Source organism: Tiliqua scincoides, chromosome 4 (assembly GCF_035046505.1).
Source record: "Tiliqua scincoides isolate rTilSci1 chromosome 4, rTilSci1.hap2, whole genome shotgun sequence".
NCBI classification, from domain to species: Eukaryota; Metazoa; Chordata; class Lepidosauria; order Squamata; family Scincidae; genus Tiliqua; species Tiliqua scincoides.
Genome location: NC_089824.1, coordinates 136,599,617 through 136,623,093, shown reverse-complemented (window position 1 = coordinate 136,623,093; position 23,477 = coordinate 136,599,617). Strand labels below are relative to the sequence as shown.

At 45.2% G+C, this 23,477-nt stretch overlaps 1 protein-coding gene and 1 pseudogene across 4 annotated transcripts in view; one reads left to right on the top strand and one right to left on the bottom strand.

Annotated features, from left to right (window-relative positions):
- Positions 1-14,776, top strand: part of LRRC8C (leucine rich repeat containing 8 VRAC subunit C) — a 32,845-nt gene extending 18,069 nt beyond the window's left edge. For 2 of the 4 annotated variants that reach the window (XM_066623578.1, XM_066623579.1), the window contains exons 2-4: positions 6,082-6,223; positions 7,021-7,080; positions 10,873-14,776. In XM_066623578.1, coding sequence (XP_066479675.1) covers positions 6,086-6,223; positions 7,021-7,080; positions 10,873-13,143 — 2,469 coding nt within the window. In that variant the 5' untranslated portion in view covers positions 6,082-6,085 and the 3' untranslated portion in view covers positions 13,144-14,776. Of the gene's footprint in view, positions 1-6,081; positions 6,224-7,020; positions 7,081-10,019; positions 10,078-10,872 lie in introns of those variants that run through there. The other 2 variants (XM_066623580.1, XM_066623581.1) reach the window with 2 other exon arrangements.
- A 7,700-nt stretch (positions 14,777-22,476) lies between these two features.
- Positions 22,477-22,598, bottom strand: LOC136650677 (5S ribosomal RNA; annotated as a pseudogene).
- Between the last annotated feature and the right edge of the window lie 879 nt (positions 22,599-23,477).

The following is a 23,477-nucleotide window of genomic DNA, read 5'->3' as shown; positions in this document are numbered from 1 at the left end:
CGAATTTCTTTCATAAAAACAAGTCTTGGAACAATCCAGATTTAATCTTCCCTAGTGGGAAGATTCTTCCCTAGTGGCAGCCCAACAATTAGGCGAGGTGATTCAGGTTGCATCAGCGGCAAATTGTGGTGGTGGTGGTGGTGAGAAGGCAGCAGATTCAGGGTGCCCTTCACACTTCTTCCCTCCAGCTTGCTGTGAACACAAGTTGCACCAATCAGCTGTCTTACTGGTAAAAGTGGGCAGGAAGCAGAACATCTGCCTCCTTACCAGTCTACTAAATAGATTGGGGGTTAGCACTTGAAAGCACTTGTTCTCTTTTTACCATCCCTTTCAACTTCTTACTAACTCACCCCCTAGACCAGGGGTGTCCAAAGTTTTTGGCTGGAGGGCCACATCATCTCTCTGACACTGTGCCAGGGGCTGGGGGGAAAAAAGAATTAATTTACATTTCAAATTTGAATAAATTTGCATAAGTGTACATAAATGAATATATTAAAGATGAACTTATATGAATGAATGAAGGTCTTGCAGTAGATCAAGGCCTATAAAAGGCCTTGCACAAAGCAAGGCCAGCCTTTCCTTTGCTGCCTCTGCTGCATCACAGACATGAAACAGCAAGCAGTGGAGGGAGCCCTCATCCCACAGCTCACATGAGAGGTCAAACAGTCGCCCTCACGCTGAGAGCAGTTGCATCGGGCCAGTGCAGGCTCCAACAAATCTCCGGAGGGCCAGAGGCTCATTGGAGACTGGGGGCTCCCTGAGGGCTGCATTGGGAAGCTTCAAGGGCCGCATGTGGCCCCAGGGCTGGGGTTTGGGCACCCCTGCCCTAGACCCAAAGAATGATCTGACAAAAATGGACCCACAAAGCTGCTTTGGATTGAGTCAAGTTCTTGATTCATCTGTTTCAGTACATGCGTATCCCGGTATCTGTGAATCTGGCATCTGTGGTTTGTGTTAGCCATGGTCCTGTGGATACTGGGGGATATACTTTTAAAAGATTGGGAAAGTAAATACCGGAAAATAACTTTGCCTGCCACTGCATTTTGAGGGCTCCAGGCAGCCTCTTCCTGGTCATGCTGAGGCTCGTCCCTTCACCCAAGGTTACTGCAGAATGCATCACGATCTGGAACAGAACCCCCAAAGATATGGGGGTACACCTGTATTGTCAACACTGACTGGCAGTTCACCAGGATTTCAGATAGGGGCCTTTCCCAGCCATATTTGGAGATGTCGGGGATTGAACCAGGGACCTCTGCATTCAAAACATGCTCAGTACTGAGCTACAGTATCTGCTAATAGAATTCTGCAATAAAAACAGCAGGTGTTCATGGTAACGAGGCTGTTACTGATGTAGCTAAGGAAACAAAGAAATTATGAACTGACCACCTTTCCAATGTCATTATTTTTTACTATTTCTCACCTAAATTCTGGAGAATGCCCAGAACACCCTGGCGTGGAAATAATAAAGGCTGCTCAGACTGTAGCAAAGCAAATCCCAGATTCTGAATTAGAAGATGCCAAGTCCTGCACTAAAATAAACCCTGCAAAGAACTGCATTAAAATGCTTTGTGCAGGAACTGCAGAAAGAGACGCTGGGTTTTCTATTTTGCTTGAATTGCATTTCAGCGTTGCGTTGCTCAGTGTGCATGTTGCATTTGGTGCGTGACACTTTTACATCAGCAGAATTTGACAAGTGGAATGTGGGCGCATGAGATGAGTTGACAGAAGGCATTCAAGGGTCACAAGGAAGTCAAAGGCGGAGAAGCAGGTAAAAATGCGGTACAGAGAAATACCACCATCTTACTGGTACCCTCTGAATAGCAGCCTCTTCTACTCCTTGTGAAGTCACTCTGGAGCATTGAGGGGCCCTCTGCAATGGCATGGGGGGGCTTCAGGGGAATCTCTGGAAACTGGGCTGATAGCCTCCTCTTATGGCATGGAGTCCCCCATTCAGTTTTGCCATGGACTCAGGGCCCAATCCTATCCAATTTTCCAGCACCAGTGCAGCTGCAATGCAACCTCAGGGTAAGGGAACAAATGTTCCCATACCTTAAGGAAGCCTTTGTGACTGCCTCCCCACCACAGGATGCAGTGCATGCCCCATTGGCACGGCTGTGCCAGCACTGGAAAATTGGATAGGATTGGGCCTCACTCACTAGGCAGCCTTGGGCAAGTCACTCCCTTTCAGCCTCAGCGGCAATATATGGATAGCAATGCTTATTAACCACATCTGGTGGTGGTTGTAAGAATTACAAGAAGTTACTGCACACAACTCTTTGAAGATTCGAAAGTGCAGGTGCACTTTTCAAAGAGGTGGTGCGCTGTAGCAGGGTCCTGAGATTCCCAGAGGAGCCTGTGAAGAGAGAATGGCCAAGAACTGGAGCTTGTAGGATGCCCAGTGGCTCTTGTTTTCCCAGATGAACACAGGAACTGCTTCAGCAAAGAACCTTTTGGCTTGCCCTTCACTTTGACAGGGTGTGAGGCCTCCCTGTGGGGGGAGGGGAGGGCCTGCCCGGCCTTTCCGAGGGGGACCCCCTTGTGGAGGCCTCAGAACAGTTCACCAGAAGAAGGGGGGGTTGTGTCACCGGTTCCCCCTCTTTGGGTTGGCAGCATTTGCCAGTCAGGAGCAGGGGCTGCTGTCAGCAGATCCTCCTGCCTGCTCTTCTGACTCCCAACTGCCTTGTCATCCCTGGCCTCCAGGTTTATGTAGGGCAGACCCCTCCCCTTTGGCCCCTCCCCTTCCCTCACAGGGATGGTACAAAAAGGGCCTGTCTCTGGGCCTGCCCTCCTCTGGGATTGCCACAACTCCTCCCCTTCCTGTCTCTGTTTCCCTCCCACCTCCTCTCATCTGGAGCTGCCAGGGTTGTTCCTGAGAGGGCTGGGAAGGCCGCTGCCTCTGCTCTGGTCTCTGCCCTTGGGGGGTGGGCTGGCCCTGCCCACCTGGGTCCTGTAGCTCTGCAGATGACTCCGGGAGGTCCAGCTGTGGGTTCCTGAGGTCACAGCCAGGTGCCCTGCCTGGCAAGGCAGGCCCCAGCTGGTTGGGCGAGGGAGTGCTCCCCTTCCCCCCAAGGCGGTGGAGGGGTGGTTGTCTAGCAGCCAAATGGCCTGCATCCTGTCTCCCCCCTCCCTTCTCCAAGGTGGGGGCAAAGCAGGGGGTTCGGCAGGCAGTGTTCCTCTGCTGTGCCTTGCCGCCCACAGGAGTGCCCAGGCAGCGTATGGGGAGGTGGCCCCATGCTCCACCGGCTTCCTCCCTGATCCTCTGACCCAGAAGTCCTCTCCCTGGGTAAGTTGGGGACCTGTGGGAGGAGGGGAAACCAGACACAGGGATTTGCAAAATTGAAAACCATCTTCATCTTGGATCTGTTTATGACTTTAGCAAAAGCCAAAATGTTGTGAAGCAGCATTATCCTTTGAAAAGCTGAGGAAGCTCTGTGTGATTTGCAATAATTTCCTATTCCAAAAGAACCTCCCCTGTAATTTTAATGCAGGTAGATGGCGTATTGTGACCTTTCAGATCAGCACTTTGCCTTTGTATGCACCCCTCAGCACAGATTTCTGCATGTGATAACAAAAGCAGGCAATACAGTATCTGCATTTCGGGAGTAATGCCCTTGACTGGCTTATGGTGTCTGCAGGCTGCGTTTCATCATGAGCTATCAGAATTTCCAGATAGTTTTAAATGTACAGCTGTGAATATTCCAGAGGTTTCCTTCACATGGTTAGAATTCGACCAGCAAATGAATGCAGACCTGCATAGTTTAAAAAATGCTCTGCATGTTAGTCAGTGGCAGATCAAACAACACTGTACTTTTCATTTAGGGTTGTGATTGAACTGTTACTGTTAATGTTACTGTTACTACCTAACCAGCAAAGGTGCCTGACATGCCAGTGGGAACAGGGAAGGATCATGACCAATGCTCTGCTTCTTTTCTGAAGCTTCAATCATAGTCAGCAATTTAGGGCTAATTTATGTTCCCCCAATGATATGGATTTATTGCTTGCTTGTGGATACCAGACTCAGACACTGTCAGAGTGGTGTTGCCATGGAAAAGTGGTTAACACTGTTTCTGTTACATCGGTTATGGTCTAATCCTTTTGAAGGCAGAATATGTGTTATAAAGTGCTGTGCAGCAGTGCAAAGAGCTGGTGCAGCAGCAGGAAGGCCATAGACTTCCCAAGCGCTGGTGGAGTGACGGAGGCCCACTGGAGCGGGTAAACCCGGCACAGGAGGCAGAACAGAGTGGGGGAGGGTGGGGGTGAATGTGGCGGGGGAGGGCAGAATGGGGAGAAGATGGGGGCAGGTGAGTGGATGATCTGGGAGGGGACAGGTTCGGCGGCAGTGGCACACACAGAATCCTAACCCCCTTCCCAAGTTTGATATACTTACATGGATCAACTCAATAAGGCTACAATCTATCCTGCAATCTAATCCTATACAGTAGGATTGTACACCTAATAGGGAACCGCTGCCAGTGGCCTAAGTCAGGGCTTTTCAAACTGGGGCGTCACGACACCCCAGCCTGCCGGCACTGCCCCCTGCTCCCTTAAGGGACGGGGGCAGCCTGGAGGCAGGGAGGAGGCAGCGGCGCAATCCTCAGGATCATGCCACTCGGGGCTGCAGGGGCTTGGGTACACACTTAGCAGAGGCGGGGCACGATCACTCTGCATCCACTTTCACTGCTGCGGGGAGCCCTGCTGCAGGTCGCGCCGGGCTCCCCGCATCCCTGGGAGGCTGCAGGGGCTTGGGTACATGTACCCAAGCCCCTGCAGCCCCCCTGACTGGCGCGGTCCTGGAGGTTGCGCCGCTGCCTTCCCCTGCCCCTGCTGCCTCCGCCCTCCTGCCCACGCAAGAACTTAGTGTCTCTCAAACTCTCCCAGAGAGTTTGAGAACCACTGGCCTAGGTCAAAGGAGCTGCCAGGTGAAAATGTTTGGGAACCACTACACAAAAACATTAAGACTTTTTATCTTTCTGGTTTATAATTCTCTGATAATGTTTTGTGGTTTTAGCTGCTGCCTTGATTTTTCTTTCTCTTCTATTGTATTTTTTTTTAAATTTGAGTTGACTCCAGGGTAGGAGAAGAAAGGCAAGATGTGGATTTTCAAAATAAAATAAAGTCCTAGAGGAAAGAAAGGAGTTGGCAGTGGAGCCAAATAGGTAAAGACCAATCTAGCATGTCAGGAGAACCCTGACTTGTTGGTTTTAAGTCACGATCAGGTTTAGAGAAGAACCTGGTATGACTTTTGTAAGATTTCCAGTGAATGAGAGAGCCAGTAGGCAATCACTGCCTAAGAGATCTTGTGACAATGAGGATTCTTGGAAAATTTTTATGCTGCTCACTTGCATCTGCCTCTGGACTTGAAAGGGTCAGATAATCACTTGAGTGTGATTTGGTATGACCTTGAAGAAGAACAGATGAAATGCTTGTCTCATTGAATGAGACTGAGGGACAAATCCCCCTAACAGTTCATGTTGCTTGACTGAGGTATTGAGTGGGGTGCCACAGAGCTCTGTCTTGGGCCCCATCTGTTTTGCATTTTTATCAGCGACCTGGATGAGAGGATAGAGGGAATGCTTATCAGATGTGCAGATGTCACAGAGCTCAGCAGGGAGATGAGAATGATCCAGCAGTGTGATGCAGCTGCAAAAAGTATTAATGCAATACCGGGCCGCATTAACAGAGACATAGAACATAAGAATCATAAGATCATTCTGATCATAAGAACTAATAGGCCCGCTCTATTCTACGCTAATCAGACCTCGCTTGGAATACTGCATCCAGTTTTGCGCACCACGCTTTAGTTCCCAAGGACAGAATTAGAAACAGTGTGTTGAGACTACAGGAAAGTAGATTTGGGCTAGGATGAGGAAGAATGTCCCAACTGTATGAGCTGCCTGGCACTGGAACAGTCTATTTTGTGCAGTTGTTGCTCTCCTTTGTTAAGAGTTTTTTCAAGCAGAGGCTGGAATGTCACCTGTCAGGGAAGCAGGCAGCAGTTCCCTACACTGAGCTGTGAATTGGACTAGGTGACCTCCAAGGCCCCTTTCCACATCTAACATTCGGTGATCCTGTGTCTTTCAGAACAATGATTCCTATCACAGAATTCCGCCAGTTTTCGGAGCAGCAGCCAGCCTTCCGAGTGCTGAAGCCGTGGTGGGATGTATTCACCGACTATCTCTCCGTTGCCATGCTGATGATTGGTGTGTTTGGTTGCACGTTACAGGTAAATAAACAGGCATGCTCTCAAAAGCAAGGTGGTGAAGTGACTGCTTTCTCAGTGCCAGCACAAAACATTTCAGCAACACATGGATACTCAGAATTTTTTTTTCCAGTCCTGTCTTGGGAACATTTACAAGACAGAAGTTCATTAACAGAACACTTTCTGCCTATGGCCAAGCTTTTTAGCGACCATCCACAAGCATCTACTGCTTGGACCACTTCTGCTACCAGGGCTACCAGTTGGCAGTTCAAACAGTGCTGCGCCAAAAGGTGTATTTCTGCCTGTTGTCCTGACCCCAAACTTAGTCATGTGTTTATTTTAGTACATTTCTATCCAACTTTTCTTCCATCGTGGAAGTCAAGGCCGCATACTTGGAGCTCTCTGGCAGTCCCTCAGCCAGGTGCTGACCAGGTTGAGGCCTTCTGACCCTGCCCTGGAAACTAAATATACAACACAGGTTCATCAGGTGTGTGTTTTAATTTAGAACTTTGGATAGAAGAAGCATGGATAACATTACAAAATTAGTATATCAAATTCAGATAGAATATGAAAAATGCTTCAAAATAAGAATTATGCCCTATGTTGTCTTTGCCCAACCACTAAAATACACTGAAATGTAAAACATTTGACTATGCTTCTGAAAGCAGACTCAAAACTTGCAAGGCCCCTCATGTAAAAGGAAGAAGGTACATGACGGACAACCCCGTCTTATCAGGTTTCAGCTAACATTCTGACGGTGGTTCCTGCCTTAACAGTAAACTTATTCCAATAGTGCATGAAGATGTGCTTCTGGAATGCAGGCAGAGAGAATGGGGTGGCCCCCTGCTCGGTGGCAGGTCAAAGAAGGCCCGCCAAGTCAGGTAGGTTGACAGGGGCAGAAGAGGTTGGGGGAAGGACTGAATGGGGTGGCGGGGGCATGACAGAAATGTACCCAGCATGGCAAATTGCACCGGATGTTATCCCGTCTGATAGAAGCCAGCATGCGCCCTTGGTCTCCTCAGTCTTGCATGAGCTAAAGAGGTGGCACAGGTCTGAGGAGACATATAGCAGACTATGGAGTAAGGTAAGTAGGAGTTTACCTTAATTCCTTCTCCCCTTCCGTCATGGAACATTGCCCCCTCCCACGGGATATGGCACAAGTCTCCTTGGTGCAGCTTCATTGGTGGGACGGGCAAAGGATTGTGCCCTAATTGTCTCAAACCATTGCTTCTTAGCTTGATGTACTTTCTTGCTTGATAAATATTGACAAACTCAGTGCATGGTTCCTCCCCCCCCCCATTATATATTATTTGATTCTTTCCTAAAGTACTTGGATTATTTGAAAGCAAAAACCCTCAAAAAGTTTTGTTTTTTCTGCTTGGCACACTCTGGTATTCTTTTTCTCCTTTGTTTTCCTTGGAGATGCCCTAAATGTGCTTGTTTATATGACACCCACATAATTAATAAATTTTTGACCTCTAAGGTCAAAAAAAAGGCAAGCTTACATAGTGCCTGCAATCATTCATATTAACTTATATTTATATTCCTTTATATTCATTCTCCCTAAGGGTTAGCTAAAGGCTGTAACAGAAGAAGAGTGCCAAGACTTATGATGGACTCTCCAAAAATGTCTGAAATATTTATTAGCAGAGGAACTTGGAGAAAATCCCATGGGCTAGAACTCTGCGGAAACAGGAGAACTTCTGTGCTGTGCCCGAGGGAGACATTTTGCTGAAACGCTCTGGGCGTCACAGAACCAGTACATTTATCCATGAGGCACCAGATTGAATTATACTGTTCTCCTTGCTTGTCTGAAGTTTCACAAAGAAACTGGAAGTGACTTTTTCAGGTCTAGGACTCAGTCTGAGCCCAGCAGAGGCCGCGGATGGATGTCCACGGCCTCTGCTGGGCTGAGAGGAGCGAAGGGTGTAGGGAGAGACATTTGCCCGTATCTATGGTTTCACGAAACTGTGAGGGAGTTCTTTTCCAGATATGGGGGCACATCTGTTCTGCTATCTAAAGGTTTAGGTATAGAAAATATACATGTTATAGATCCTTTATGTTATTGCAGCTGGTTACTTCTTATGGGCTGGTTCAGACCACACACTTCCACTCCAACAAACCACAGTTCGTTCGATTGAGGATGCGTGATGAACTTAAGCGTTCCTCCATGCAGCTGGTTTCATAGAAGACTTCTTGGTTTGTTTTGATATTTATACCAAGAGACTGGTTTCAAGGCTTCATATAAAGCAGGATTGCAAACCATGATTTGATTCTGGTTTTTGATCCTGGTTAGTAGGAGATATCCAAGTCATTTAAGCATCCTTGCAAACTGTGGTTTAACTAATCAGGAAGTTGTCTAGGAAACCAGGGTGCAAGGGGAAGAAGGGTGAGGGAAGGGGGGAGCTTTTGAATGAATCACTGCTCTCACTTGGAGCTGTGATATTTATACCAGGTCATTGCCTTGTGAATATACTCATATGCACAGTCAGAGACACAAACCTATAGAATAGATGCTTGGACCCTTAGGAGAAATACTAAGGCTGCTGGCTTTTCTTGCTGAATGTGATTAATAGTTTTTCCGTTTGCTTTGAATCCCCAAGTCCCTCCCCTCTTTCCCCAAAGCTTGCCTTCTGTGGCATAAGAGTGGGTAAGCAGAAAAATCTGGGACATAGCAAATTATTTTTAATTTTTGTTCTATAAACAGTGTTCTGATGCTGTATATGGCACTGTTCATATTCTCTCTACCCTCCCCTGATGTCCTGCATTCAAAGGCTCGGTCTGTCTTCCTCTTAAACTGGCAGTCAGCAAAATGTGCAAGCCTAAAATTCTTGACTCTATAACCCTACATTTCTGGCCATGGGCCTACAGTTTGTTTCCATCTATCTAAAATTTATCCCATATCATGTGTATTTGCCATGATCCCATTAATCTTGCATGCCATTTAGCAGAAATGTTTGAGCTTTAACTTGTGGGAGAAATGTTGGGAGCTTGAGTTTAGAAAAATTGGGGAACATCTGACAATGCTGTAAACATGATGGGTTAGAGATTAAAACCTTACTAACAAGGGAGTCTGGCAATGGGACCCAGATATCTTACTCTTTGCACCACCATGACAGCTTGCCAAGGAGGAACTTGCTGGTCTGCTTTCTGCTGTGCTCCAGTATCGCCATTGAGGCTGTCAGGTGGTGGTGGTGGTGCAGCTCTGCAGGTCTCACGTAACACAGTGGACCACCAAGTCCTATCAAGCTGCTGATTTGGACCTGGCTTCTGGGTCTCAGCTACTATCCTTCTCAGCTTGCCTGCCTGCACAGCTTAAGTCATTACTGGCCTCAAAACACCAGTGTTGACAGTTCTCTCTTCTCTCACCATCGTATTGTATACGAAGCCCACCCCCCTAATCCCTTTTGATCTGTATTATATCTTAAACTTATAAATGTTCAGCACATCCATGCAATCTTATTGAAAGTTACAAAACAGTAGCCAGGGTTCTTTTCTGGAGGGAGGGGGAGAGGGAGGATTTTTGGATTTGCTCAAATAAGTAGGTGCACTTAAAATTTATGCATGAGTGAAGCTTGGGACAGTGGCAAGTGAAAATGCAAATATTTGCATTCCTGCTTATTACAGTGTTATAAACTTTATGGCCAGATCACAGGCTGCATCTTTCACTGAAATAAATCCAGTAATTCTGCTGGCATCAATCTGCCATTGCTTAAGTAATGCCAGGAGCTGAGACCCATGCATCTTCTGAAGTGTCATCGTTATTGATAATGGTACTAAATATTTAATTTACAGGGTGGAATCCAGGAAGATATTTGGTTCCCTGTCAGACACGTGAGAGCTGAAAGCTCTCGGATGAATTGCAGCACTCTCTAATGGTACATGGCAGGTACATGCTGGGTTGCACACTGCTCAGAAAGGGCATTTGAAATAACCCTACTGGGGCCCAAAACCTGCCCTATCCATAGAATAGGCCACCCCACTCCCCACCCCCCACCCCCCACAGGCTGTGGAGAAACAAAAACCATGCTGTATATATTCAAGCATTTTCTGCCTTAAGTGCTGATAAAGCCTGCAAAACAAACAAACAAAAATATGCTGCAGTTTGCTCTGAAAACCTGGAATGGAGCTGGCTAACAAATAGATGTATAAAATAAATCATTTTTATTACAAATATTTGTATTCTGACTTTCCAGCCAAAAGTGCCCAGGGTTGCTGGCTAATATATAAAATATTACAATAACAGCTAAGTCCATAAAACATTTTAAAATCAGAAACCCCATACATATGGTGGGTGTGTCTGTCTTGTGTGTAATCACACATGCTATATTACCAATAGCCAAACAGCTATGGAAGAACATAGCTATTTTACAGAAAAAGTTCTGTAAATCTTTGCATAATATAATGCTAATGCAATAAAAATTTTCAGTGCTCGGAATTTCTTTCTCCACAGTTGTTTTCTTCCAATGCTAGAATCATTTCAACACTTGTTGGTTGTCAAATTATATGACAGCATTATAGGTGCCATGATTCTTATTCTAAAACTAAGCAGTTTATGTGCAGAGACATTTCTTGGCGATCAGACACATAATGCACTTCATGTTCCCATGCTTTTAAAAAAACAACACATTTCATATTAAAATTTTCTGGTTTTTTGTTTGTGTATATTTCAGGTCATGCAGGACAAGATCATATGTCTTCCCAAAAGAGTACAGCCTTCACAGAACTACTCTCACGTTCCTGAAGTGTCAGATGTAAACTCCAATGCAACCCCATTTCTGTCACCTGCGCCATCCAGTCCTCCTGCAACTGTCGAGATGAAGGGGCTCAAGACAGATTTGGACCTCCAGCAGTATAGCTTCATCAATCAAATGTGCTATGAACGTGCCCTGCATTGGTATGCAAAATACTTCCCTTACCTTGTCCTGATACACACACTGATATTCATGCTGTGTAGCAACTTCTGGTTCAAATTCCCGGGGTCGAGCTCCAAAATTGAACATTTCATTTCCATTCTGGGGAAGTGCTTTGACTCTCCTTGGACAACAAGGGCTTTATCTGAGGTTTCCGGAGAAGACTCTGAAGGGAAGGACAACAGGAAGAACACCACCAGCAGGCTGAACACTATCCAGCCTAGCCCAGAAGGGACCTTGGTCAAGACTCAGTCTTTGAGATCTATACCTGAAAAGTTCATTGTGGATAAGGGGACTCCGGGGGCCCTGGATAAAAAAGAAGGCGAACAGGCCAAAGCCTTGTTTGAGAAAGTGAAGAAGTTTCGACTACATGTTGAAGAAGGGGATCTGCTCTACGCCATGTATGTTCGCCAAACAGTGCTAAAAGTGATCAAATTTCTCATTATCATTGCATATAACAGCGCACTTGTTTCAAAGGTTCAGTTTACAGTGGACTGTAATGTTGACATCCAAGACATGACAGGCTATAAGAATTTTTCTTGCAATCACACCATGGCACATCTGTTCTCGAAACTGTCCTTCTGCTATCTGTGCTTTGTGAGCATCTATGGATTCACCTGCCTTTACACATTGTATTGGTTGTTTTACCGCTCGCTGAAAGAATACTCTTTCGAGTATGTCCGGCAAGAGACTGGAATTGATGATATCCCTGATGTCAAAAATGACTTTGCTTTTATGCTCCACATGATAGATCAGTATGACCCTCTTTATTCCAAAAGGTTTGCTGTGTTTCTCTCAGAGGTCAGTGAAAACAAACTGAAGCAGCTTAATTTAAACAATGAGTGGACTGCGGATAAATTAAGGCAAAGGCTGCAGATGAATGCCCATAACCGTCTGGAATTGCAGCTGTTTATGCTGTCCGGACTTCCTGACACCGTTTTTGAAATTACAGAGCTGCAGTCGTTGAAACTCGAAATCATGAATAACATCATGATCCCAGCTACCATTGGGCAACTAGACAATCTGCAAGAGCTGTCATTGTACCAATGCTCTGCAAAGATCCACAGTGCAGCCTTAGTGTTTCTGAAAGAGAATCTGAAAGTCTTGAGTGTCAAATTTGATGACATCCGAGAACTACCACCTTGGATGTATGGGCTCCGGAACCTGGAAGAGCTGAACTTAATCGGTTCCTTGAGCCATGACATGACTAAGAACATCACCTTGGAGTCTTTTCGAGAACTTAAGAGCCTTAAAATTCTGTATATAAAAAGCAACTTGTCCAAAATCCCCCAGTCTGTGGTTGATGTTTCCAGTCACCTTCTAAAAATGTGCATCCACAACGACGGCGCAAAACTGGTGATGCTCAACAACCTCAAGAAAATGGTCAACTTGACTGAACTAGGGTTAGTGCACTGTGATTTGGAGCGCATTCCTCATGCTGTTTTCAGCCTTACCAACCTCCAGGAATTAGACTTAAAGGAAAACAATCTCAAATCAATAGAAGAAATTGTTAGCTTTCAACACCTGAGAAAGCTGACAATCCTCAAGCTATGGCACAACAGTATAACCTATATTCCCGAGCACATAAAGAAGCTCAGTAGTCTAGAACGCCTTTCTTTTAGCCACAACAAGATTGAGGTTCTCCCATCCCACCTCTTCCTATGCAACAAAGTCCGATACTTAGACTTGTCCTACAATGACATCCGATTCATTCCTCCTGAAATTGGAGTGTTACAAAGTTTACAGTATTTCTCTATCTCTTGTAACAAAGTGGAGAGTGTGCCAGATGAGCTCTACTTTTGCAAAAAACTCAAGACCTTGAAGATCGGGAAGAACAACTTGTCCATCCTTTCCCCTAAAATTGGGAATCTAGTACTGCTGTCCTACTTGGACATTAAAGGTAACCACCTGGAATGGCTTCCACATGAACTTGGTGACTGCAGAGCTCTGAAGAAGACCGGCTTGGTGGTTGAAGATACCTTGTTTGAAACTCTGCCTTTGGATGTCAGGGAGCAGATGCAGGCAGAGTAACGTCACTTTTTCATGCATTTCCAGAAACATGGCTCTACCAAATGCCTTGTATATAACTAGTTAACCTGAATATGCCTTTAAAATCTGTTGTTATTTTTGGGTCTTTTGGACACAGTTTTCTGTATAGATACTTTTTGGGCCAAGTGTATGTAAATATCTTTATATACATTTTACTTACTTTTTTCCAATGTTGTAATTTTTTGGTTTAGATTTTATTTTGCCCTGGCACTGTGGGCCTCTTTTTTATTATTATAATTATTTTTTACTGATGACATCTTAATTTTTAAAATATCTGTCTTTAAAAAAACTATTGAACTCGTTCCTATAGGGTCAGTAGAAAGGATATAAAGTATATAATACAGATAATATTTATGCAGAAGATAATGTATGGTTGCTATAGCAACCCCAATCCATTCCATTCTCCTTTGCAAACCATCTAATGAGGTGGTCAGTGACCTCTATCTTGTTTTTACGAGAGCTGCAAGTAATGTGGCCTCAGCAGGTCAGGAGGCTTGAGGCTGCATCTTGGCAATCCAGCCCGGCGTGTTTAAGAGGTGTGTCCTCATTGCTTGCTGTGGGTTGAGAAAGAGTCCTCTGTGTTCACAGGCTTCTGCTGTCATTGCTAGCAATAGAAGCCTTGTGCTTCTGGAGGTTTCAATTTTTAAAAAAAACAAAAAGGATATTTTTGGCTAATATCCAGATTTCTATAGTGTGAGGTCATGTCTTTGAGTCCTGGCCATGACCAGAGCCTATGTTGGAGGTTCTGTATTGAAGTAGAAATTAAAAGGATATACATGTGATTCTAATTCCCCCCCTTTTGTATTCTTTGATACTCTCAAATGTATGTTAGTAAACCTTTGCAAAAGGCAGTCCTGCATCTACATCTGCTGACACCTTCAGAAATTATCTTGTGACCTTCTTGTCATTACAACTCCACGCAATTCTCTGAAGGTCTATTCACATTGCACATATGAGCAGGGATAGCTTCAGGGATAGGCCAAGCTGGGCACTGGCTGAGGGTCCACCTGGTGGGGCTGAACCCTGAATCCTCAGTACTAATGCACCCAATGTGTCATGGGGTAGGGCAGGGGCAGATCTGGGGGGGGGCATGGGTGCATGCCCCCCCCAAACCTGTTGTGTCAGCAGGGAAGGGCACCTGCTGGGATGGGGAACAAAATCAGGGGAACTTGCACTGGACAGGGTACCAGCAAGATTGGCTGGAATGGGAGCCCAGGTCTACCCAGCAGGTAGACCTAGGCTCCAAGTCCAGATAGGAGCCCAGATCCACCTGCCCAGCAAACTGGCCACAGAGGCCACAAGTTAAACGGGGACTCCAGGTCTATCTGGGTTCCAAGTCCAGATAGGAGAGCCGGTCTTACCCACCTAGCACACCTTGGCCACAGCGGCCAAAATTCAACCAAGAGCTCAGGTCTACCTGCCTGGTTGACCTGAGCTCTGGAGTTGGTAGTGCTCATGGCTCCCCCAAACACAAACACTGGATCTGCACCATGCAGGCCAAGAGCAGACTGTCCCTGAAGGACCCCCCAGTAACCTGGCACCAATTCTGAACATATGTCAGTTATATACTGGTTGCACTTTCATGGCTTAATAATCGTGGGAATTGTACTTTTGTGGGGGGGGGGGGTTTGAGTGTTAAAGATTCTCTAAACTCTTTGACAGAGTTACAGCTCCCAAAGTTTCCTCCCAGGGGAAATCCTATCAAATGGTAAGGCAGTGTCCTGCTAGAAATGCCCTAGTGACAACAGTTCTAACCTCTCCAAACGAAGGTCTGCAACTCTATTCATGCTAACTTGAAAGGAAGTCCCACATCACCAGACGCATCATAGTGTGCAGTCTGGCCCCACTGAACTGGTATGATGCTTTTCTTGATGTGGCTAGGGATATACATTCCATCTGAGACTGCCAGTTGTTTTCTGTGACTTGTTCCTGGTGATGTTCTGTTATCTTATTTTGTGGTCTGCTCCTGTCATATGCTTTCTGGTCAACTGCTGGATAGTTGCCCTGCTGTTGCACATGTCACTGGCTATATTAGGTCATGGGTAGTTGTTCATCATGCTGCATAAATACCTGATGAGTGAGGGTGACAGTGCTTGCTGGTAAGTTGGTTACAAAGCACCAGTAGTCAAAAAGTCTCACCCCAGTCAGTTCGTACAAGGCAGCAGAAGTCGCTTTTGCTGAGAATGGACAAGCCGTGGGGAGAGATGGCTGAGATACTCATTTCTGCACCCATCTTGTGATCCTTTTAAGCAAGCAAAATGGACTGGTAAAACTCAGCATGGTGTATTTCTAGAGTTGTAATTGCTTACTTTTAACTGTGCATCCCTCCCATAGTGACATGTTTATATAGTTGAGTCAGGCAATGTGAAAGAGCTTTTCTGCCAAAGGTGAACTGAACGTATGATTTCTAATTCCCTCACCCTTTAGATGATTCCTCAACCACCCTTGACCGACCGTGTACAAGGCATTGATGTTATGCAAAGTTTTCAAGTGGGGCTACAACTGGGTCTTGGCTGCAGCTATTTACTGGACTATCGCACTTCCCCATTACATCCCTAAGACTAAATCTTTGTTCCTGGAATGTGACAAACTCACGTTTTGAATAGTGAGATGATGTTAAGACCCTGAAAACTGTTACATTTAAGGACAGCTGGATGATTGGCTCAGCCCTGAGATTTGTCTTCAGTGCCAGCCTCCCTGAACTGGAAGAGTCTGGTGCATGGCAGGAGCTCACATTTCATCTGCACATTAGGAAAATATTCTTTCCAACTGTTTGCTTTGTGGAAGAATCAAGCTGTGCTATGACTAAAAACAGAGTTACGTGAAGGGAGCACAAACTGGCTGTATAGTGAAAAAGAGCAGCTTTCTTATACACCTAGCTAAATATTGTCCATACTTTTCGTCACTGAATACACTTGTAAGGAGCTCCTTATGTCTACAGTCTCAGGATACCCAATCAATATCCAGGTGCAATTCTGTGCACACTTACCTGAGAGTAAGGCCCACTGAATACAGTGGGATTTAATTCTAACATGCATAGATTGTGCTGTAAGATATTGCCTCAGTATTGGTATCCTGGAGTAACAATCTCTGCCTGATTTTGTTGGAATTCCAAATTATTGCAGCAACAGAAGCACCTTGGCCATTCAGAGGTCACTGTGGACAGGCAAGAACTCCTCCTGGTACCTGAGGAAGTGTGCCAAATACTGTCCTTCATTCCTCCTTTTCATCCTGCTCTTTAGATTCAGAAAGGAAGAGGTAATGGATCCGAAGAGGAAGTGTGGAGAAAGTGTGGTGGGCTAGAGCAGTTCTCTTGCCCACCACTCCCCTCTCCTCCACACTTGCTCTTCTGCTAGATTTCCCTCTTTCTTTTTTGACTCTGAGGAGGAGAAGGAGCAGTGAAGGCAGGCACCTCTCACCAAACCGCTGCTTGTAGCAACTGTTTCAGGGCCCAATCCTATCGGGTCTAGCGCTGGTGCTCTGGCCCGACTGTCACGAAAAGTGCTGTAAGGTATTTTCGTGCCAGAGGTACAGGCACATGCCCGGCGCTGGGCTCAGCAGCAGTTGGCGCGGGGCTGCGGCGCCAGAGGAGAAGCAGTGAGGGCTCCTGGTGGTTAGTTTTACCACCGGCCAGCAACAAGGCATTGCAGGGCAGAACCGGGTAGGGGGAAGGGAGGAGCAGGCCCAGGCGGGGACGGAGACGGCGGCAGACCCTGCCACTATATCCTAACCTCCCTCCTGGGCCGACATGGGTCTTCCCAATTCTGTGCCCTCAATAGCGGGTGCAGATTCGAGAAAACTCATTGGGGTCACCTGGCCACTACATGGGGTAAGGGAACATAAGTTCCCTTACCCCAAGGAGAACTGCCACTGCTTCCCTGCCCCATTGGATTTAGCACTTGCCATTTTGGTGCAGCTGCAGTCCTGGGTCTTAGGGAAGGTTAGGATTGGGCTGTAAGTCAACCCCACGGACGGGCCAGCCCTGACTGTGGACATGTCCATGCTGCAAGTGTGTATCAGTTTTGTACTAATTTAACAGCCATGGTTTTCCCGAAGGATCTTGGGAATTGAAGTTTGGTAAGGCCACTGAGGATTCTGTCAGGGTTCCTTAGCACCTTCCATCACAAAACTACAATTCTCTGGGACAGGAAATCACTACTAGACTAGTCTGAGAGCCCAATCTTATCCTGCCCCCCCTCGCTGATGCAGCTGTGCCAAAAAGGCTTGCGCTGTATCCAGTGGGGGTGGTTGACTTGGGAGGTAAAAGGGGAACAATTTCCCTTTACCCCTCTGTAAGCCTCCTGGTCACCAGCTGGTCTCCTTGGGCTTGCAGCAGCTCTGTAGCTGGTGCAGATCTGAGAAGAAAGGGGCAAGGAGGCTTTGAATGGAAGGGATAGGATCTGGCACATGCCACTGCCCTCAGATCCCGCCCTGCCTGCTGCCTCCCCAATCCTGTTCCACCCAGTTTTGCTCCCTGTCTGCCCATTCTCTGCCCCCACTGCTGCCTTACGTGGTCCAGTGGACGTGGCAGAGTCCAGCGATGGAGTTGCAGCGTGATGGCATTTTGCAGCAGTGTGTGCAAAATGTACCCCATCAAAGCACTGCAGGCTTCACTGGCAGCCATTTTACAACAGTGGAAGTTACTTCTACTGTCACAATGGCCTCCGCATGACAGCTCGATCCTCAATAAAATTGGACTGAGAGGCTGCTGTCCTGCTAATATTTACTCATGATCAAGTCGCACTGAACTCTAGCATTTCCTTCTGAGTAAATATGCTTAGGATTGGGTGCATGATACCCAGGATTGAAGTATGAAATCATTAATTCTGATCTTCAAGAGAGAACAATTCTGTTACTGTTTAGGCTGCCATTACTGCTAGGAGGAGTGGAGTAGCCGAGCCCTCAATTCTGCCAAATTTCTCAGTCTCTTGAATCTCTTTCAGCTCACTTCAGCCGCAGCTTGAATCTGTAAACAAGCAAAATTGATCACATAAGCAGTCCATTTTGTACACTTCTGAGATTTAGTGGGATGTGAAGAAGAGATCTTCTTGTCTACTGTAAACCTAGCCATGTAAACCAAAGTGTTTTTATTGCTAATGAATGTAAACTGTTTAACATGCCTGTACAATCAGCGACTCTCTGTAGTTACCTCTCATAGATAATGAAACAGAGATTGCAAGCGGGGTGAAGGGGGAAAGTATAGACTGTGGCCCTCAATTATACATGGCCTCTTGTATGTGATTAGCATATCATATGTACAACTTACCAGTGATGGTTAAAGCTCAAGCGTATTTATATTGTTGCTGTCCTATCAAAACTAAATGAGAGTTTGTACCTCAATGTAGACTGCTGTTCTCCAGCCATTTATTTTGGAGAAGTCCCATTATCCTTTCTGTAACTTCTTCAAGTGGATCGAGGAGTGCAAGCATTCTTTTAAGATGCCTCTTATTCATGTATATCAAAATCATTTATTATCATGTCTCCTATTCTATTACATGTTTTTCCTGGCACATTCTTTTCTTTAAAAAAAACAACAACTATAGATGCCCTTTATTAACTGTTGTTTTTTAATATTTTATAATTGTTTAAAATTATAGTTTAAAAATATTGTTGTGTAATATGAAATAAGCTCAGGTAAATGGATGCTGGACTTTCATTTTATTTATACTTGGTGTATGTGCAAAATCATATTCACAGGCTGTATTGGAAAAGTCCATGCTGGGAACAGATGTTTTTCCTAATTCTGTGCAAGGTCAGAAAATTATGTCAATGACGAAGTGCCATACATACTCAGTTGTTCACTTAATATTACATACACATTTATATACGCACGCACATATACACAGATATATGTAGGCAACTATATGCCTATAGTTGATTGTATAAAACATTACAGTAAATCATAGTCATCATAGTTCAAATAAATACTCATAGTAGAATACAGTGGGCCCTCCATATCTGCAAGCTTGGTATCTGTGGATTTGAATATCCACGGACACTGAGCCCCAGCTAGAGGGCCTCAGAAGGCCTTCTGGATGCTTCTGAAAGGCACCTAGTTTGCTAGCATCCCACAAATTTCATTATTTGTAGAATCAGTATCCATGGAGGGTCATGGAACAGATCCCATACAGATAGCGAGGGCCCACTGTAGTCCTAATAATTATTATTTTATCCTTTAAAAGTATAATGGTTCCAGTGCAATGTGAGGAAAATCAGGTTATGTCACTCTGAAAGCATAGAAACTTAGGCTGGAATATAATATAGTCTGGAATACCTATGATAACAAGAATGCTGTTTGCAAAGGCCAAATTGTGTCATCTTCTCCTCCCTGTAAGGAATCAAGTTACCTAATCACCCTGTTGCTGTTTAACCTACCAATGGAAGCCAACTATGTGGAGTGTGTGGGGAACCTATGCCATCACGTGTTAGTTTCCTCAACAGTGTGTGACAGGGAGAAGAGAAGGAATTGAACATGGGCTTGCCATTTTCAGTAGCAACCATGTGATCACCAGCATGTCCATTTCTGGCCTCTGTTGCTTATGTCCTAACCTTGTGCTCCATGAGTGAAAGTCCTTCTATTCACAGAAGGAGGGTTGCATTCATAGCTAGGAAATCTAAGGCTAGGATGCAACCCAATGTCTCTTGAAAGTAGCCAATTTAGATTTGGCACACAGCATTCCTAGGGAAATACATTTTTTAAAAAAATCTGTTGAATATACATTTCTAGCACTTTTATCTTGACTGTCTACTTAGGCTGCATCAGGCTGTAGAAATACTTGTTAGCCTGTCCAAAAAAGGGAGGGGCTTTGAATGTGAGATACCTGAATTCTGTGACAAGGGGCGACAGCAGGCCAGTCTTGTTTCCTGTTGCAGTACAGCATGCAGAGGAGAGACTCAATAAAGACTGTTCTGTGAAATGTCAAGTGGCAGTAAAAAGATTTCCTTCACCAGCGTTTTTCTTTTCTGACATTCCTTCTTCCCCTGATAGGAGAAGCCAGCATCCCTACTTGCTAAAATGCATCAGCTGCAGTCCGGATAACGTTACTAGTAACAGAGGGTCAACTGAGTCAACTGAGCTGTCTGACCCAGTCCTGAATGGGGATGTCTAATACTAATATCAAAGGGGGACAGGAGAGGCAGGCTCCCCAACCTTCCCTCAGTTAACTCTATTCTTGTGAGTCCATCTCCCCATGCCCATTCTGATGACATAATCAGACTCCCTCACTCCTGATTATGCAAACAACAAACTTGGTTGCTACTTCTACGTCTAGGGTGGCATTTCTCAAACTGGGTCTGGGACCCACCAGTGGAGCGTGACCCAATTTTTGATGGTTTACAAAACTGACAGGGCAGATTAGGCTATATGCATCAAGGGTTAAAAAAGCTGCTACTTGTATTTGGGGGGGGGGGGAGGAAGCACTGTTGCCCAATCACCATTATAGCCATACCCCTTGGCATTTATAAATCGGGCACCTGCCTTTAAAAGATTTGAGAACTGCTGGTCTAGTGCGTCTTGCAATTCCATTGAAAGAAATTGAATGAGTTAATTATTGACAACAAATCCCATTGCCTTCAGTGGAACTTTATCTGATTGAAGCCAGTGTATTTTTTTAGCCATTGACTTATTTTATAATTTCAAACAAGCCAGCAGCTTCTTACAAAATCAAATGCCTCTCCTCATTCTTCCATTTGTTCCCACTGAGCGCTTCCAGATCTGAAAAAGTGCTGTGCTCAGAAAATAGAGAAAGAGAAACCTACGCAAAAAGCAATATCCCTCCTTCCAACAAGAAAGAGATTGAACATGAGAGGTAGAAAAGAGATGGACTGGTCATGGGAAAAGGGGGAGGGAATCTGGGAGCAGAGGCTTAACAAGGATGGAACTTGAGGGATACCTGCTCGGGCCACAATACTAAGGGAGGGATATTTTTTTCTTTTTCCAGTGCTACCGCCTCCTTGACTTCTGGGTTCTCTGGAGGAGGAAGACGCGCTGGTGGCAGCTGCTTTGCAGTCTGGCTGCCGTTTGCATTCCTTCTCTTGTGGAGGAAGCTTCAACAGGAGAAGGACCAAGGGGCAGCAGTTATATCACGAAGAGGCCGCCGCCACACCTCCTCTTTCTCCAAATGAACCTGGAAGTGACATCACAGCGGTGCTGGGGCCATTAGATACACCTCTGCCTGGGAGGGTCTATTATATACATCCTTTTCTTTAATACCTAAGTAGCATAACTTTTATCCAAAGTTCTGTGTCTAAGATGTGCAAGTGTTTTCCAGGTTTCAGCACAGATCTTTTCAATACCAGAGTGGCTCAGTAAATCCTTTGTCTGCTGCCCTTTTACAAGGCCCACGTGATTGGAAGACAGCTGGTTATAATGCAAAATAAAATAGAAGAGGATCTAAACAAAAAGAAAAGACACCATGCAACACAATCCTATACATGTCTGCTCAGAAGTAAGTCCCATAGTTTCAGTGGGGCCTGTTCTCAAGTAAGCATGCATAGACTTGCAGCCTCAAAGTTGTTTACTGCCAGCCAGAAATCCAACTGGCTGTTTCTCTGGTACTTGAAGGATTCATTAGAACTGGCTATGTGATTATTGAGGTAGCTGGAGCGGGGCAAATGTAATTGAAGATAATGCTGTTTAAAGGATTTATGTGTCACTGCTCTGACCTTTGAAGCAAGCAAGGCCATCTAATTCCTGCATTCAACTGACTCTTCATTGTAATAAAACAATATCTGAACAATGCTCACGTCATGGTGATGTTTCCAGGTTCTCTTGCTATTGTTCTGCTAAGGGTAGCCGTAAGTGTTTCACCAGGTTTCCTGGGTAGTTTGTGTTTTCGTGCATTCCCATCCCTCACTGTCCGAAAACGTTTGTGATTTAAAAGCTGCTTTTAAGCAGATGCTTTTGCAGAGATCTGCTGTGAATTTGCTTGTCAAGTGTGCCTCCGAAAGCTACCTGTCCTCAATATTCGTTTGTGGATTTCTTTCTGTACGTGGTATTAGGAGTGGTCAAAATTCTTAAGGGCCAAATGTGGGAGATCCATGCTTGGAACTCCGCACATGTCTCTCTCTTTTTCTTGGTGTGGGAGGGTGGGTGGGTGAGCTGGATTACAACCACAGCACAGAGGAAAAGAATTTTAACACTTTGCCCCCACACCAATTCCCCAATTTAAATCACCCCTCTGAAGCTACTCCTAATTGTGGAGTGGTAAATGTACTGTCCTATGGCCCATATCTCCTTCCTAAGCCCAATTTATTTAAATTCACCTCTTTATCATGTGGAATGGTTGGCAACCTTCAGTCTCGAAAGACTATGGAAGACTACAGCACCCGGTATTCCCAGGTGGTCTCCCATCCAAGTACTAACCAGGCCTGACCCTGCTTAGCTTCCGAGATCAGATGACATCGGGCATGTGCAGGGCCTCTTAATGACTGTAGTGGCCACCAATTCCCAAAATAGCTACAGGCAGCTGTGCTTTGTGTTCACCCTTCAAGTTGGCTTATCCCCTTGTGCTTCGTGCAAGGAGATAATTTTCACACGTTCTGACTTTTACAGGACTGCCCTTCCAAGAATCATTATTTATTATTGATCCTTTAGGAAAAGCATGAGATTCTTATATATGTTCCTAAGCCAAATTTGTACATATTTCTCTTATTATAAGCCGTGTCTTGCAATGCTTTACTTCCACATATGACTTTTAGAAGATGTTAAAACTGTTGCTGTAACATCTGTCAGAATGATTTAGGCAACATGTAATACTTGCCCTGCCCAATTTTTATACTATTGGGTGTTGTCCAGTTGCTAAAGCTATTACCATGCTTGACATGGAATTCTTGACATGGTGGGGCTGAATATTTGCCAAGCATATGTTAAAAGGCAATCCAGAATATAAAAAAACTCCTGCAAGGCCTTATCTTAGAACTGAAATTACATTATGGAAGGCCATTATAGCTTATTGCAGCAGAATCTGGACTACATGCTGTACTACTACAGCTTAGGTAGGTTTCCAATGGAACCAGTTTAGTTTCCCAGCGCAACCCACATTTACTATACCATTGCTCAAGCTATTTTCGGCAACTTGATGGTTGTTTTTCTCTAACCTCCATGCTAGTGTGCATGTGTACATAGAGTTGTCCTTATGGCTATAACTATGCTGTATAGCAAGACTACCCCCCCCCATTATATGTGAGTTACATGTCCTGCAATTGTTGAATGAGGATTTGTAGACCTTTTGTGCAACAGGCTGAGCTGTGGTTGAGGAACATAGTCAGGATCAGCCCCCTGGAGTGGGCTCTTCTAATCTTGATTGTTTGCATGC